The following is a 17,278-nucleotide window of genomic DNA, read 5'->3' as shown; positions in this document are numbered from 1 at the left end:
TTTATCCTAAGCCATGTGGCAAAGCCCTTTTAAAGGATCGATATTTACATTTTGGATTGCTACTTCCAATACTTCCAATAAGTAGCACTAACCTCTTCTACTCTGAAGAGGCCATGTTCATATTTAAATTCCCAGAGGAATATTACATGGCCTAGAAGTCTCCCTACGCCAATTTAGTGCTCTCCATAAGGTAAGGAGAACCTTTACCGGTTAGACCCCCTTTCAGAGGCCTCTCATCCAGCCAAAATAGACCTCATGCTCTTTGCACTAACTAGGGACAAACACACTAAAACCCATGTCTGCAAATGGAAATTTTGGTTTGCCCAAAGTATTATGGCAAGACTTGTTAAAAGGTCAGTATATTGACTTTTAGGATTGCTACATCCAATCGGTGGCGCTAGATTTCCTGTCCTTTTCTCTCTGAAGTGGCTATTTGCTAAAAGAATGAGATCTGAGCTGGACATCCAATCTAGGATTAAAGTCTTCCTCAGTAGTTCACAGACCTAGTAAGATAGAAACCCATCACAGCATGAGGTATACATCTGACAGGAGGGGTCACCGACTAATTGTAGCTGAACACTACTTAACCCCCCAGTCTTGTCTATCGGTAGTGCCAGATCAGCTCTAATCAAGTGATTGCGCCTAAGCTGCAATACCGATACAGAACATGGACATGAGTGGCGCTGTTTCTGTAAAAATAAATCAACCATACTTTCTAGTGCCACTTCTTTAGAATATAACCCTTAGGTGTCACACTGCTGACTTATGCTTTGATGAGCCTTGTACTTAGGACAGTTTTTTAAAAACTGGTCATATTGCTGGAAAGATTAAAGGGAACCTGACAGCTGATTCATGCTGCCAATGTCGTGCCAATTCTTCCGAATTCTGAAAGGATGCATTACTTACCAAGCTCTGTCACAGATATGATCTCATCACGGCAAATTCTCTTGCACGTAGATTCATCTTCAATCCATGGACCACGCTCAAACTTCTTGCATTCCACACAGCCCCTGATTTACAATGGTAGATATCAGTGACATATACTAAAATACCACATAAGACATCACTCAAAATAAAGATTGTCTGTATTAACTTGTCTGTACATTAATGGTAACATTCAGTTAGCCCTCACCATATACACAGAACTGTGTGTAGCTTCTCATAGGAACTAGTGCAAAGTATGAAAGATAAGTTCTGTGTTTCTGCAGCCACCACTAGAGGGAGCACAGGAGCTTACTGCATACTACTTTACATATACAGTATGCATTAAGCTCCATATCTCCTCCTAGTGGTGAATTTTATATTTCAATTCTATGGATATAAATGAAATTTACAGCTCTGTACCACTGTTTTAATTTTTATTTCACAAATCAATGTTGCACGTGAAAATAAGCATCATTGTAATATATCTTATTAGAGAAATCTGCTTGTTTCCACCGATCTTTAATTTTCCAAATGCTCATTTCACTGGCAAAATCTGTATTTGGGGTGAAGACAGACTTTCCCATTACTGAGGTAGGAGATGGCATTCTATGTAGAGGGGAGGAAGAGTGAGGGGCCAGCACCAGAGCACCTTTTACATAGAACTGCCATCTCCTATCTCAGTAGTATAACAATTTATTTTCACTGAATACAGATTTTACTCATGAATTGAAAATTTAGAAAACTAAAAGATCAGTCCCGGAGGAGAAAAAAGAAGATTTCCCTGATAAGATATATTTCAAAGTTGCTTATTTTCACGTGTACTATTGACTTATGAAATAAAAATTAAAACGAAGGTAACCCTTTAAATCACTATGAACTTTTATTATGAAATCCATCACAAGAACATTTTTATTCTATTTTGTTCTGAGTTCATGGGTGGACATTCCCTTTAAGGAACCATAGTAGTTAACATGAGTAATGAATAAAAGCAGCAATACTCTTTTTTTCCCCAGAGGCACTTATATGTGATTTATATCTGTAGGCCGGTGAAGAAATATAACACTGATAAGGAGTAGGAAGATGCTACAGGGAGTAGTTATGTAAACTGCATGCCAAGAGGGTGCATGCCATAAAACTCACTTCTTAAAGGTACAGGCATCTGGGCAAGTTGGGCATTTTTCACAGGTGTCTCCATATGAACCAGGTTGGGTGCAGTCGCACTTCCCGCAGACACATTGCCCCCTTCCGCTGCACAGGAGCCCACTGCTGGACATACACATGTCTGTGCGGGTGGTGCAGTTACAGTAGTCCCCCGTCCAGTCGGACTCACAAATACAATCCCCGCAGTTACACTGTCCATGTCCTGGAAGGTAGAAAAGAAGAATGTATGGGCAGATAGATATAGAGGAAAGAGAAGTGAGATGTTTTGCTCAAACTCCTGTCTTTACATTATGTGCTTAGAAATTACTTAAATATCAAGACAATTCACACTGCGGCTTTTTCCAAAGGTTAAAAACGTCCGTTTTTCAAGCAAAAAACACTCCTGTATTCTCTCATTCTCTCTGGAGTTTTGTAAGCCCAAATCATATTTTGTTAGAATTTTTTGATCATTTTATAAGGACTTTTTCTACTTTTTATAAGGGTTTTTCAGAGTTTTTATGGCCGTCTTTTTATTGGGAGTTTCTGGACTTTTTTTTTATAAATATCAATAAACTATGAAAAAAACACTTGCGTTTTTAGAAGCGAAAACACTGACAAAACACTCAAAAGGCCTACGCGTCATTTTAGAGTTCCAAGTGACTTCTATTGCAAACTAAAGAGCATCTTAGTAGTGGAAATTGTCTGAAGAATGGACATGTTGCTTCTTTTAAAGGATGTTTTTGTTATGTAATCCCAGGACAGCATGGGGTAGAGGCTGAGACACTGATTTCAGTGATTAGTCACTTATTAGGCTGTGTGCTATGTGTTTTATGAGCAGGATATTATCACTACCGAATTAGTAGCCTGAGTGCCTCCTGGTCCAACCACGCCCCCAGCATTGATTAGCAGCTTACTGTCAATATACAATGTACATAGAAAGGGGGTTGGTGCTGTGGGCAGGGGCAGCTTTCTGAGCTCTGCTTCATCTACAGCAGAGAAAACTCTGATTGTATCACTGCTCCACCAAGTAAACTAAGTGATACATCGCTGTAATCAGGGTCTCTGTCCCTACATTATGCTGCTCTCAGATAAGGTAGTAAAAATCTTGTGACAGATTCCCTTTACATGCTTGGTGTCATTTGGAAGCCATAAATATAAGATTTTCTTTGGAGAGAGAGATGATGATATCAATTTTTATGTGTTTGATTTTTGCTGTTCGGCCCAACATGAAATTCTGTTCTGTGTACAATATAAATTGGGATCAAAGAAGTCATAGCAGTGTACATATTTGATCACTTTGGTTTGACAATGTAAAAAGAGTAATAACTATATACAAAGGCACAGAGATATTTGGCCGGGGCGCAATCCTTGTACTTTGAAAATTGTCACATGACAGATCCAACTGGAATTTTGGCAATGGAAGCAAATATGAAGTTTATAGAAGAGGAATATCACAACTTCAGTGGTTTAGCCTTCCCGATTATCCCACACAGTCTGCCTACTGCATCCTGTTTTAAAACCAAAAATTACAACCTTGTCCCTCATAATTATATTATTCAAGTTAAGACCTACAGTGGGTACGGAAAGTATACAGACCCCTTTAAATGTTTCACTCTTTATTTCATTGCAGCCATTTGGTAAATTCAAAAAAGTTCATTTTTTTTCTCATTAACCCCTTCACGACATGCGCCGTACTAGTACTGCGCATGCCGTGAATCCCCCTTTGATGTGGGCTCCTGCGGTGAGCCCACATCAAAGTCGCGACATGTCAGCTGTTTTGTACAGCTGACATGTGCGCGCAATAGCGGCGGGTGAAATCGCTATTCATCCGCCGCTATTAACCTGTTAAATGCCGCTGTCAAACACAGACAGCGGCATTTAACTACCGCATCCGGCCGGGCGGCCGGATATGACGTCATCGCCGACCCCCGTCACATGATCGGGGGTCGGCGATGCATCAGGAAGGTAACCATAGAGGTCCTTGAGACCTCTATGGTTACTGATGCAGGTCTGCTGTGAGCGCCCCCCTGTGGTCGGCGCTCACAGCACACCTGCATTTCTGCTACATAGCAGCGATCTGATGATCGCTGCTATGTAGCAGAGCCGATCAGGCTATGCCAGCTTCTAGCCTCCCATGGAGGCTATTGAAGCATGGCACAAGTAAAAAAAAAATGTTTGTAAAAATATGAAAAAAATATAAAAAATATAAAAGTTTAAATCACCCCCCTTTCGCCCCATCCTAAATAAAACAATAAAAAAAAACCAAACCTACACGTATTTGGTATCGCCGTGTTCATAATCGCCCGATCTATCAATTAAAAGAAAGCATTAACCTGATCGCTAAACAGCGTAGCGAGAAAAAAATCCGAAACGCCAGAATTACGTTTTTTTGGTCGCCGCGACATTGCATTAAAATGCAATAACGGGCGATCAAAAGAACGTATCTGCGCAAAAATGGTATCATTAAAAACATCAGCCTGACACGCAAAAAATAAGCCCTAACCCGACCCCAGAACACGAAAAATGGAGACGCTACGGGTATCGGAAAATGGCACTTTTTTTTTTTTTTTTTAGCAAAGTTTGGAATTTTTTTTCACCACTTAGATAAAAAATAACCTAGTCATGTTAGGTGTCTATGAACTCGTAATGACCTAGAGAATCATAATAGCAGGTTAGTTTTAGCATTTAGTGAACCTAGCAAAAAAGCCAAACAAAAAACAAGTGTGGGATTGCACTTTTTTTGCAATTTCACCGCACTTGGAATTTTTTTCCTGTTTTCTAGTAAAAGACATGGTAAAACCAATGGTGTCGTTCAAAAGTACAACTTGTTCCGCAAAAAATAAGCCCTCACATGACCATATTGACGGAAAAATAAAAAAGTTATGGCTCTGGGAAGGAGGGAAGCGAAAAACGAACACGCAAAAATGAAAAAGGGCCGCGACTTGAAGGGGTTAATGGACACTCTGCACCCCATCTTGACTGAAAAAAAAAGAAATGTAGTAATTTTTGCAAATTTATTAAAAAAGAAAAACTGAAATATCACAGTCATAAGTATTCAGACCCTTTGCTCAGTATTGAGTAGAAGCATCCTTTTGAGCTAGTACAGCCATGAGTCTTCTTGGGAATGATGCAACAAGTTTTTCACACCTGGATTTGGGAATCCTCTGCCATTCTTCCTTGCAGACCCTCTCCAGTTCCGTCAGGATGGATGGTGAATGTTGGTGGACAGCCATTTTCAGGTCTCTTCAGAGATGCTCAATTGGGTTTAGGTCAGGGCTGTGGCTGGGCCAGTCAAGAATGGTCACAGAGTTGTTCTGAAGCCACTCCTTTGTTATTTTAGCTGTGTGTTTAGGGTCATTGTGGTGTTGGAAGGTGAACCTTCGGCCAAGTCTGAGGTCCAGAGCACTCTGGAAGAGGTTTTCATCCAGGATATCTCTGTATGGGCAGCACGGTGGCGCAGTGGTTAGCACAGCAGCCTTGCAGCGCTGGAGTCCTGGGTTCAAACCCCACTAAGGACAACATCTGCAAAGAGTTTGTATGTTCTCTCCGTGTTTGCGTGGGTTTCTTCCGGGTTCTCCGGTTTCCTCCCACATTCCAAAGACATACTGATAGGGAATTTAGATTGTGAGCCCCATTGGGGACAGCAATGATAATGTGTGCAACCTGTAAAGCGCTGCGGAATATGTTAGCGCTATATAAAAATAAAAAAGAAGAAAAAAAAAGATCTCTGTACTTGGTCGCATTCATGATTTCTTCAATGATAACCAGTCTTTCTGTCCCTGCAGCTGAAAAATACCCCATAGCATGATGCTGCCACCACCATGTTTCACTGTTGGGATTGTATTGGGCAGGTGATGAGCAGTACCTGGTTTTCTCCACACATACCGCTTAGAATTATCACCAAAAAGGTCTATCTTCATCTCATCAGACCAGAGAATCTTATTTCTCATAGTGTGGGAGTCCTTCTTGTGCTTTTTAGCAAACTCTATGCAGGCTTTCATATTTCTTGCACTGAGGAGAGTCTTCCGTTGGGCCACTCTGCCATAAAGGCCCGACTGGTGGAGGGTTGCATTGATAGTTGACTTTGTGGAACTTTCTCCCATCTCGTTACTGTATCTCTGGAGCTCAGCCACAGTGATCTTGGGGTTCTTCTTTACCTCTCTCAGCAAGGCTCTTCTCCCACGATTGCGCAGTTTGGCTGGACTAGGTCTAGGAAGACTTCTGTGGTCCAAAACTTCCTCCATTTAAGGATTATGGAGGCCACTGTGCCCTTAGGAATCTTGAGTACTGCACAAATTCTGTTGTAACCTTGGCCAGATCTGTGCCTTGCCACAATGCTGTCTCTGAGGTCCTTGGCCAGTTCCTTTGACCTCATGATTCTCATTTGGTCTGACATTTTCTGTCAGGTCTTATATAGACAGGTGTGTGCCTTTCCAAAGCAAATCCTATCAGTTTAAAAAAACACAGCTGGAGGTATAAAAATGGGCTATGGTGGACATTCAGCAGCTGCAAATGGAGGAATTGGAGCAGTCAGTAAGAGGAGGCCAAAAGCAAGACATTTTTCAGGCAAGCTACGTGTCAGCAGGGGAAGGTGGGGCAAAATAATTTGAAATCCATGATTGGTTCATTTTAATGAAGGTTAGATCATCAACATTTCGGGTAGCCAGACGTGTCCTTTTTTTGGTCAGTATTGAAAGAGCAGCACTGAAGACTCTTTCTGATAGCACACTAGCCGCTGGGCAAGCAAGCTCCTGTAATGCATATTCTGCCAATTCAGGCCAGGTGTCTATTTTAGATGCCCAGTAATCAAAGGGGGAAGACCTGTGAGGGAGAACATCGATAAGGGAGGAAAAATAGTTTGTAACCATACTGGACAAATGCTGTCTCCTGTCACTTTGAATCGATGCAGCAGTACCTGTCGTGTCTGCGGTCATTGCGAAATCACTCCACAACCTGGTCATAAAACCTCTCTGTCCAACGCCACTTCGGATTTGTGCACCTCTAACACCTCTGCCATGTTGCCCCCTACAGCTCGTGTGAGAACCATCACCGCCGCTGTGTGCTGGGAATGCCTAAAGCAAACGGTCAACAAGAGTTGCTTGTTTGGTAGCCAATATTTGCTCAAGGCATGTGGCATGATATTTTGTAATTTTCCTTTGTATCGTGGATCCAGGAGGCAGGCCAACCAGTAATCGTCATCGGTCATCATTTTGATAATGCGGGGGTCCCTTTTTAGGATACGCAAGGCATACTCAGCCATGTGGGCCAATGTTCCAGGTGTCAATTCACTGCTTGTGCTGGGTTGAGGAGCACTTTCTTGCAAATCAACATCACTTCTGGCCCGCAAAAACCCTGTACCTGACCTTGCAATGCCACCAGTTTCTTTTGCCCCCCTGAGAAGCATCCTCCTCCCATAAATATTCATCCCCATCATCCTCCTCCTCCTCCTCTTCGTCCGCCACCTCGTCCAGGAGAGTTCCCTGAGCAGACAATGGCTGACTGTCATCAAGGCTTCCCTCCTCCTCGGCTGCAGACGCCTGCTCCTTGATGTGCGTCAAACTTTGCATCAGCAGATGCATTAGTGGGATGCTCATGCTTATGATGGCGTCATCTGCACTTACCAGCCGTGTGCATTCCTCAAAACACTGAAGGATTTGACAGAGGTCTTGTAGCTTCGACCACTGCACACCAGACAACTACATGTCTGCCATCCAACTGCCTACTCGTGTATGTGTATCCTCCCACAAATATATGACAGCACGCCTCTGTTCGCACAGCCTCTGAAGCATTTGCAGGGTGGAGTTCCACCTTGTTGCAACGTCGATTATTAGGCGTTGCTGTGGAAGATTCAGCGATCGCTGATGGTTCAGCATACGGCTGGAGTGTACGGGCGACCGGCGGATGTGCGAGCAAAGTCTTCGCACCTTCAGGAGCAGGGCTGGTAACTCCGGATAATTTTTCAAGAAGCACTGCACCACCAGGTTCAAGGTGTGAGCCAGGCAAGGAATGTGTTTCAGTTCTGAAAGGGCTATGGCAGCCATACAATTCCTTCCGTTATCACTGACTACCTTGCCTGCCTCAAGATGTACACTGCTCAGCCATGACTGAGTTTCTTGCTGCAAGTATTTGGCCAGTACTTCCGCGGTGTGTCTGTTGTCGCCCAAACACTTCATTTGTAGCACAGCCTGCTGACCACTAGCTGTTCCATAATGGGACACCTCGGGTGCAACACTGGCAGTTGCAGATGGAGTGGTCGTGCGACTGCACTCTGTGGACGAGCTTTCACTTCTGGAGGAGGAGGAAGAGGAGGGGTTGCGAACGCCTACAGCAAACTGTTTCCTAGACCATGGGCTAGGCAGAACTGTCCCACTATGGCTGTCCCCTGTGGACCTGGCATTCCACATTAACCCAGTGCGCCGTGATGGACATGTAATGTCCCTGGCCATGCCTACTGGTGCATGCATCTGTTGTTAGGTGCACCTTTCTACTGACTGATTTCCTCAGTGCATGGACAATGCGGTCTTTGACATGCTGGTGGAGGGCTGGGATGGCTTTTCTCGCAAAGAAGTGTCGACTGGGTAGGTCATAGCGTGGTACTGCGTAGGCCATCAGGGCTTTAAAAGCTTCGCTTTCAACCAACCGGAAGGGCATCATCTCTAACGAGATTTGTCTAGCAATGTGGGCGTTTAAACCCAGTGTACGCGGATGACATGATGAGTACTTTCTTTTCCTAACGAGAGTCTCTTGTAGGGTGAGCTGGACTGGAGAGCTGCATATTGTGAAACTAGCGGGGGTGGTGGTGGACATGGCAGATTGAGAGAGGGTTGGTGATGGTATTCTTGATATTGGCCTACATACAGTGTTTCCTACCAAGAACCTTGTGATTCCCTGACTGCTTTGGCCTTGCGTCGATACCTCCACATTTGCTGCTGGTGGTGTCCTAACCTGCGGGCTTACAGTGAGGGAAGCAATGTAGCGTTGCTGACTACCTTCATTCTGAGCAGGTGCACCAACGGTAAGGGACGTTTGGTAGTTAGTCCAGGCTTGAAAGAGCATGCTGGTTAAATGTCTACGCATGCACGTTGTATTTAAATTTAGGAGATTCCTCCCTCTGCTAAAGGTCTTTGAGCACTTCTTACAGATAACTTTGCACTGATTATTCGGATCTTGGTTAAAAAAATCCCACACTGCACTCTTCCTACTATGGATTACCTTTTCAGGCATTGCATGCTGTGCTACTTTCACCGGATGGCCATGCTGTCCTAAAACTTGTTTTTGGTTTTGACAAACATTTTTGGCCAGATACGGGCCTGCCAGATGAAAGCTGTTGCGATTGTAGATGGCTGCTGTGGATCATCCTTCTCCACTTCCGAGCTACTGGCAGCGGCACCCTCTTCCCCCAATGGCTGCCAATCTGGGTCAACAACTGGGTTATCTATCACCTCCTCTTCAATGTCATGTGCACCTTCCTCTGTGTCAATGTGTAAGGTGCTATAGCGTTCGTGACGGGGTGTTATGACCTGGTGGTCAGGACAATAATGGACCTGGTGGTTAAGAGCACACGGAATGCCATGATAGTTACAAATAATGTAGGACGAGCTCTGAGACGTGGGAACTCTGCTGACCGCAATCCCTAATCCTATCACGCACACTAGAAATAGCCGTGGATTGCTCCTAACGCTCCCTATGCAACTCGGCACAGCCTAAGGAACTAGCTAGCCCTGAAGATAGAAAAATAAAGCCTACCTTGCCTCAGAGAAATTCCCCAAAGGAAAAGGCAGCCCCCCACATATAATGACTGTGAGTAAAGATGAAAATACAAACACAGAGATTAAATAGATTTAGCAAAGTGAGGCCCGACTTACTGAACAGTCTGAGAATAGGAAAGGATGCTTTGCAGTCAGCACAAAAACCTACAAAAGACCACGCAGAGGGCGCAAAAAGACCCTCCGCACCGACTCACGGTGCGGAGGCGCTCCTTCTGCGTCCCAGAGCTACCAGCAAGCAAGAAAACAATAAAAATAGCAAGCTGGACAGAAAAATAGCAAACCAAAGAAAATACAAGCAGGAACTTAGCTTCTGCTGGGAAGACAGGTCACAAGAACGATCCAGGAGTGAACTAGACCAATACTGGAACATTGACAGGTGGCATAGAGCAAAGATCTAAGTGGAGTTAAATAGAGAAGCCAGCTAACGAATTAACCTCGTCACCTGTGGAAGGAAACTCAGAAACACCCACCAGAGGAAGTCCATGGACAGAACCAGCCGAAGTACCATTCATGACCACAAGAGGGAGCCAGACAACAGAATTCACAACAACGGGGCACCATAGTCTCATCAGGGTCAGATTCTGGCTCAGTACACTGCGAGGGCAATGTAGTGATCTGAGTCAATGGAACAGCATAATAATCTAGCTGTGGCTGTGCATCTGTGCACTCTATGTCCGATTCATCTTGTAATGGGCTTTTAACAATTTCCCTCTCTAACCCAGGCACAGTATGTGTAAAGAGCTCCATGGAGTAAACTGTAGTGTCTCCTGCCGCTTCCTTCACTTTTAGTTTGGGTGAAGGACACAAGGAAGCGACTTGTTCCTGACTGGGAGCATCCACTGATGACTCGCTGCGTTTATATTTCGAACTTTCTGAAGACGAGGCGAAAGAGCTAGAGGCTGAGTCAGCAAGGAAAGCCAAAACTTCTTCCTGCTGCTCCGGCTTTAAAAGCGGTTTTCCTACTCCCAGATAAGGGAGCCTTCGAGGCCTTGTGTAGCCAGACGATGACGCTGGCTCAACACCTCGAGCCTTAGGTGCTATTTTACTTTTCCCACTACCACCAGATGCTCCACCAGCACCACCATCATTACCAGCTGGCAACGACCGCCCACAGCCTCTTCCACCAGATTTCCTCATTTTTGGGACAATGTAACCAAAATAACAACCATTATATGGTACTGTAAAACAAGGTAGACGATGTATATAAACTTGTTGAGAATTTAAATCTCCCTTTTTTTGGGGTGGGAGACTGCACCAAAACTCAGGCCCAGTGTATTACACTACACAATGCAAGTGGCAGAACGTGGCTGGAAGATATACGACAAACTAACAAAACTGACGTAGATCCACTTAGTACCAATTTAAATCTCCCTTTTTTTTGGGGGGGGAACTGCAACAAAACTCAGGTCCAGTGTATTACACTACACAATGTAGGTGGCAGAACGTGGCTGGAAGATATATAAAAAAATACAAGGACTGTAGTACAATTTCAATCTCCCTACAATGATCTCAGGAAAAGTATGGCAGCAATAAAAAGGTCTGCTGCACACGAAAGTGTGGACAAATAAACAAGATAACTGTGCAGAAAGGAGCAACAGAATTTTTGCTTTTAAAAAAGCAGTTGGTTTGCACAGCAGCGTCCAAACAGCAATGCAGCTATCAGGGAACCTTGTAAGGCAGCCTAAGGCTGCCGTCACACTAGCAGTATTTGGTCAGTATTTTACATCAGTATTTGTAAGCCAAAACCAGGAGTGGAACAATTAGAGGAAAAGTATAATAGAAACATACGCACCACTTCTGCATTTATCGCCCACTCCTGGTTTTGGCTTACAAATACTGATGTAAAACACTGACCAAATACTGCTAGTGTGACGGCAGCCTAATAAGCTACAGAGCTGATGCACAAAAATATAAACTCCACTGTCCCTGCAAAGAAAAGGTGGTGTTGGACAGTGGAAATCGCTACAGCACAAGCAGTTTGGGGGGTTAACCTTCCCTCCCTGACTATATCCCTTCTTCTGATGAAGCTGCGGCAACATCTCCCTATGCTAAGATAGGCAGAAGTAAGATAGCGGTCGGCATGCACGCCCCTTTATAGCCCCTGTGACACTGCAGAAAGCAAGCCAATCGCTGTCATGCCCTTCTCTAAGATGGTGGGGACCGAGACCTATGTCATCACGCTGCCCACACTCTGCGTCCTCCTTCATTGGATGAAAAATGGTGCTGAAAACGGGTTTCACGAAACCCGACTTTGCCGAAAGTCGGCGATTTTTCAATTTGTCTGATCCGTTTCACTCAACCCTACTCCCTATATCTCCTCCTATTACCCCATATAACCTCCCTATATCTCCTCCTATTACTCCATATAACCTCCCTATATCTCCTCCTATTACTCCATATAACCTCCCTATATCTCCACCTATTACTCCATATAACCTCCCTATATCTCCACCTATTACTCCACATAACCTCCCTATATTTCCTCCTATTACTCCATACATCCTCCCTATATCTCCTCCTATTACTCCATATAATCTCCCTATATCTCCTCCTATTACTCCATATAACCTCCCTATATCTCCTATTACTCCATATAACCTCCCTATATCTCCTCCTATTACTCCATATAACCTCCCTATATCTCCTCCTATTACTCCATATAACCTCCCTATATCTCCTCCTATTACTCCATATAACCTCCCTATATCTCCTCCTATTACTCCATATAACCTCCCCTATATCTCCTCCTATTACTCCATATAACCTCCCTATATCTCCTCCTATTACTCCATATAACCTCCCTATATCTCCTCCTATTACTCCATATAACCTCCCCTATATCTCCTCCTATTACTCCATACATCCTCCCTATATCTCCTCCTATTACTCCACATAACCTTCCCTATATCTCCTCCTATTACCCCATATAACCTCCCTATATCTCCTCCTATTACTCCATATATCCTCCCTATATCTCCTCCTATTACTCCATATAACCTCCCTATATCTCCTCCTATTACTCCATATAACCTCCCTATATCTCCTCCTATTACTCCATATAACCTCCCTATATCTCCTCCTATTACTCCATATAACCTCCCTATATCTCCTCCTATTACTCCATATAACCTCCCTATATCTCCACCTATTACTCCATATAACCTCCCTATATCTCCTCCTATTACTCCATATAACCTCCCTATATCTCCTCCTATTACTCCATATAACCTCCCTATATCTCCTCCTATTACTCCATATAACCTCCCTATATTTCCTCCTATTACTCCATATAACCTCCCTATATCTCCTCCTATTACCCCATATAACCTCCCTATATCTCCTCCTATTACTCCATACAACCTCCCTATATCTCCTCCTATTACTCCATACAACCTCCCTATATCTCCTCCTATTACTCCATATAACCTCCCTATATCTCCTCCTATTACCCCTTATAACCTCCCTATATCTCCTCCTATTACTCCATATAACCTCCCTATATCTCCTCCTATTACTCCATATAACCTCCCTATATCTCCTCCTATTACTCCATATAACCTCCCTATATCTCCTCCTATTACTCCATATAACCCCCTATATCACCTCCTATTACTCCATATAACCTCCCCTATATCTCCTCCTATTACTCCATACAACCTCCCTATATCTCCTCCTATTACTCCATACAACCTCCCTATATCTCCTCCTATTACTCCTTATAACCTCCCTATATCTTCTCCTATTACTCCATATAACCTCCCTGTATCTCCTCCTATTACTCCATATAACCTCCCTATATCTCCTCCTATTACTCCATATAACCTCCCTATATCTCTACCTATTACTCCTTATAACCTCCCTATATCTCCTCCTATTACTTCATATAAGCTCCATATATCTCCTCCTATTACTCCATATAACCTCCCTATATCTCCTCCTATTACTCCATATAACCTCCATATATCCCCTCCTATTACCCCATATAACCTCCCTATATCTCCTCCTATTACTCCATATATCCTCCCTATATCTCTACCTATTACTCCTTATAACCTCCCTATATCTCCTCCTATTACTCCATATAACCTCCCTATATCTCTACCTATTACTCCTTATAACCTCCTATATCTCCTCCTATTACTCCATATAACCTCCCTATATCTCCTCCTATTACTCCATATAACCTCCCTATATCTCCTCCTATTACTCCATATAACCTTCCTATATCTCCTCCTATTACTCCATATAACCTCCATATATCCCCTCCTATTACCCCATATAACCTCCCTATATCTCCTCCTATTACTCCATATATCCTCCCTATATCTCCACCTATTACGCCATATAACCTCCCTATATCTCCTCCTATTACTCTATATAATCTCCCTATATCTCCTCCTATTACTCCATATAACCTCCCTATATCTCCTCCTATTACTCCATATAACCCCCCCAATATCTCCTCCTATTACTCCATATAACCTCTCTATATCTCCTCCTATTACTCCATATAACCTTCCGATATCTCCTCCTATTACTCCATATAACCCCCCCAATATCTCCTCCTATTACTCCATATAACCTCTCTATATCTCCTCCTATTACTCCATATAACCTCCCTATATCTCCTCCTATTACTCCATATAACCTCCCTATATCTCCTCCTATTACTCCTTATAACCTCCCTATATCTCCTCCTATTACTCCATATAACCTCCCTATATCTCCTCCTATTACTCCATATAACCTCCCTATATCTCCTCCTATTACTCCATATAACCTCCCTATATCTCCGCCTATTACTCCATATAACCTCCCTATATCTCCACCTATTACGCCATATAACCTCCCTATATCTCCTCCTATTACTCCATATAACCTCCCTATATCTCCTATTACTCTATATAACCTCCCTATATCTCCTCCTATTACTCCATATAACCTCCCTATATCTCCGCCTATTACTCCATATAACCCTCCCTATATCTCCTCCTATTACTCCATATAACCTCCCTATATCTCCTATTACTCCATATAACCTCCCTATATCTCCGCCTATTACTCCATATATCCTCCCTATATCTCTACCTATTACTCCTTATAACCTCCCTATATCTCCTCCTATTACTCCATATAACCTCCCCTATATCTCCTCCTATTACTCCATATAACCTCCCTATATCTCCGCCTATTACTCCATATATCCTCCCTATATCTCTACCTATTACTCCTTATAACCTCCCTATATCTCCTCCTATTACTCCATACAACCTCCCTATATCTCCTCCTATTACTCCATATAACCTCCCTATATCTCCTCCTATTACTCCATATAACCTTCCTATATCTCCTCCTATTACTCCATATAACCTCCATATATCCCCTCCTATTACCCCATATAACCTCCCTATATCTCCTCCTATTACTCCATATATCCTCCCTATATCTCCACCTATTACGCCATATAACCTCCCTATATCTCCTCCTATTACTCTATATAATCTCCCTATATCTCCTCCTATTACTCCATATAACCTTCCGATTTCTCCTCCTATTACTCCATATAACCCCCCATATCTCCTCCTATTACTCCATATAACCTCTCTATATCTCCTCCTATTACTCCATATAACCTCCCTATATCTCCTCCTATTACTCCATATAACCTCCCTATATCTCCTCCTATTACTCCTTATAACCTCCCTATATCTCCTCCTATTACTCCATATAACCTCCCTATATCTCCTCCTATTACTCCATATAACCTCCCTATATCTCCTCCTATTACTCCATATAACCTCCCTATATCTCCGCCTATTACTCCATATAACCTCCCTATATCTCCACCTATTACGCCATATAACCTCCCTATATCTCCTCCTATTACTCCATATAACCTCCCTATATATCCTATTACTCTATATAACCTCCCTATATCTCCTCCTATTACTCCATATAACCTCCCTATATCTCCGCCTATTACTCCATATAACCCCCCCTATATCTCCTCCTATTACTCCATATAACCTCCCTATATCTCCTATTACTCCATATAACCTCCCTATATCTCCGCCTATTACTCCATATAACCTCCCTATATCTCCTCCTATTACTCCATATAACCTCCCTATATCTCCTTCTATTACTCCATATAACCTCCCTATATCTCCTCCTATTACTCCATATAACCCCCTATATCTCCTCCTATTACTCCATATAACCTCCCTATATCTCCTCCTATTACTCCATATAACCTCCCTATATCTCCTATTACTCCATATAACCTCCCTATATCTCCGCCTATTACTCCATATAACCTCCCTATATCTCCTCCTATTACTCCATATAACCTCCCTATATCTCCTTCTATTACTCCATATAACCCCCTATATCTCCTCCTATTACTCCATATAACCTCCCTATATCTCCTCCTATTACTCCATATAACCTTCCTATATCTCCTCCTATTACTCCATATAACCTCCCTTTGTCTCCTCCTATTACTCCATATAACCTCCCTATATCTCCTCCTATTACTCCATATAACCTCCCTATATCTCCTCCTATTACTCCATATAACCTCCCTATATCTCCTCCTATTACTCCATATAACCTCCCTTTGTCTCCTCCTATTACTCCATATAACCTCCCTATATCTCCTCCTATTACTCCATATAACCTCCCTATATCTCCGCCTATTACTCCATATAACCTCCCTATATCTCCTCCTATTACTCCATATAACCTCCTATATCTCCTCCTATTACTCCATATAACCTCCCTATATCTCCGCCTATTACTCCATATAACCTCCCTATATCTCCTCCTATTACTCCATATAACCTCCCTATATCTCCTCCTATTACTCCATATAACCTCCCTATATCTCCGCCTATTACTCCACATAACCCCCTATATATCCTCCTATTACTCCACATAACCCCCTATATCTCCTCCTATTACTCCATATAACCTCCCTATATCTCCTCCTATTACTCCATATAACCTCCCTATATCTCCTCCTATTACTCCATATAACCTCCCTATATCTCCTCCTATTACTCCATATAACCTCCCTATATCTCCTCCTATTACTCCATATAACCCCCTATATCTCCTCCTATTACTCCATATAACCTCCCTATATCTCCTCCTATTACTCCATATAACCTCCCTATATCTCCTCCTATTACTCCATATAACCTCCCTATATCTCCTCCTATTACTCCATATAACCTCCCTATATCTCCTCCTATTACTCCATATAACCTCCCTTTGTCTCCTCCTATTACTCCATATAACCTCCCTATATCTCCTCCTATTACTCCATATAACCTCCCTATATCTCCGCCTATTACTCCATATAACCTCCCTATATCTCCTCCTATTACTCCATATAACCTCCTATATCTCCTCCTATTACTCCATATAACCTCCCTATATCT

General features: G+C 42.9%; 1 protein-coding gene across 1 annotated transcript in view; it reads right to left on the bottom strand.

Moving 5' to 3' along the window:
• The window catches only part of ITGB3 (integrin subunit beta 3), a 112,893-nt gene that overhangs the window by 11,481 nt on the left and 84,134 nt on the right, over positions 1 to 17,278 (bottom strand). Inside the window, exons 11-12 of the mRNA XM_069751334.1 lie at positions 2,065 to 2,287; positions 907 to 1,010 (exon numbers count right to left, since the gene is read on the bottom strand). Coding sequence (XP_069607435.1) covers positions 907 to 1,010; positions 2,065 to 2,287 — 327 coding nt within the window. The remainder of the gene's footprint in view (positions 1 to 906; positions 1,011 to 2,064; positions 2,288 to 17,278) is intronic.

The sequence above is a fragment of the Ranitomeya imitator genome, chromosome 2 (genome assembly GCF_032444005.1).
Source record: "Ranitomeya imitator isolate aRanImi1 chromosome 2, aRanImi1.pri, whole genome shotgun sequence".
NCBI lineage: Eukaryota > Metazoa > Chordata > Amphibia > Anura > Dendrobatidae > Ranitomeya > Ranitomeya imitator.
This window is presented reverse-complemented; position numbering and strand designations above follow the sequence as displayed.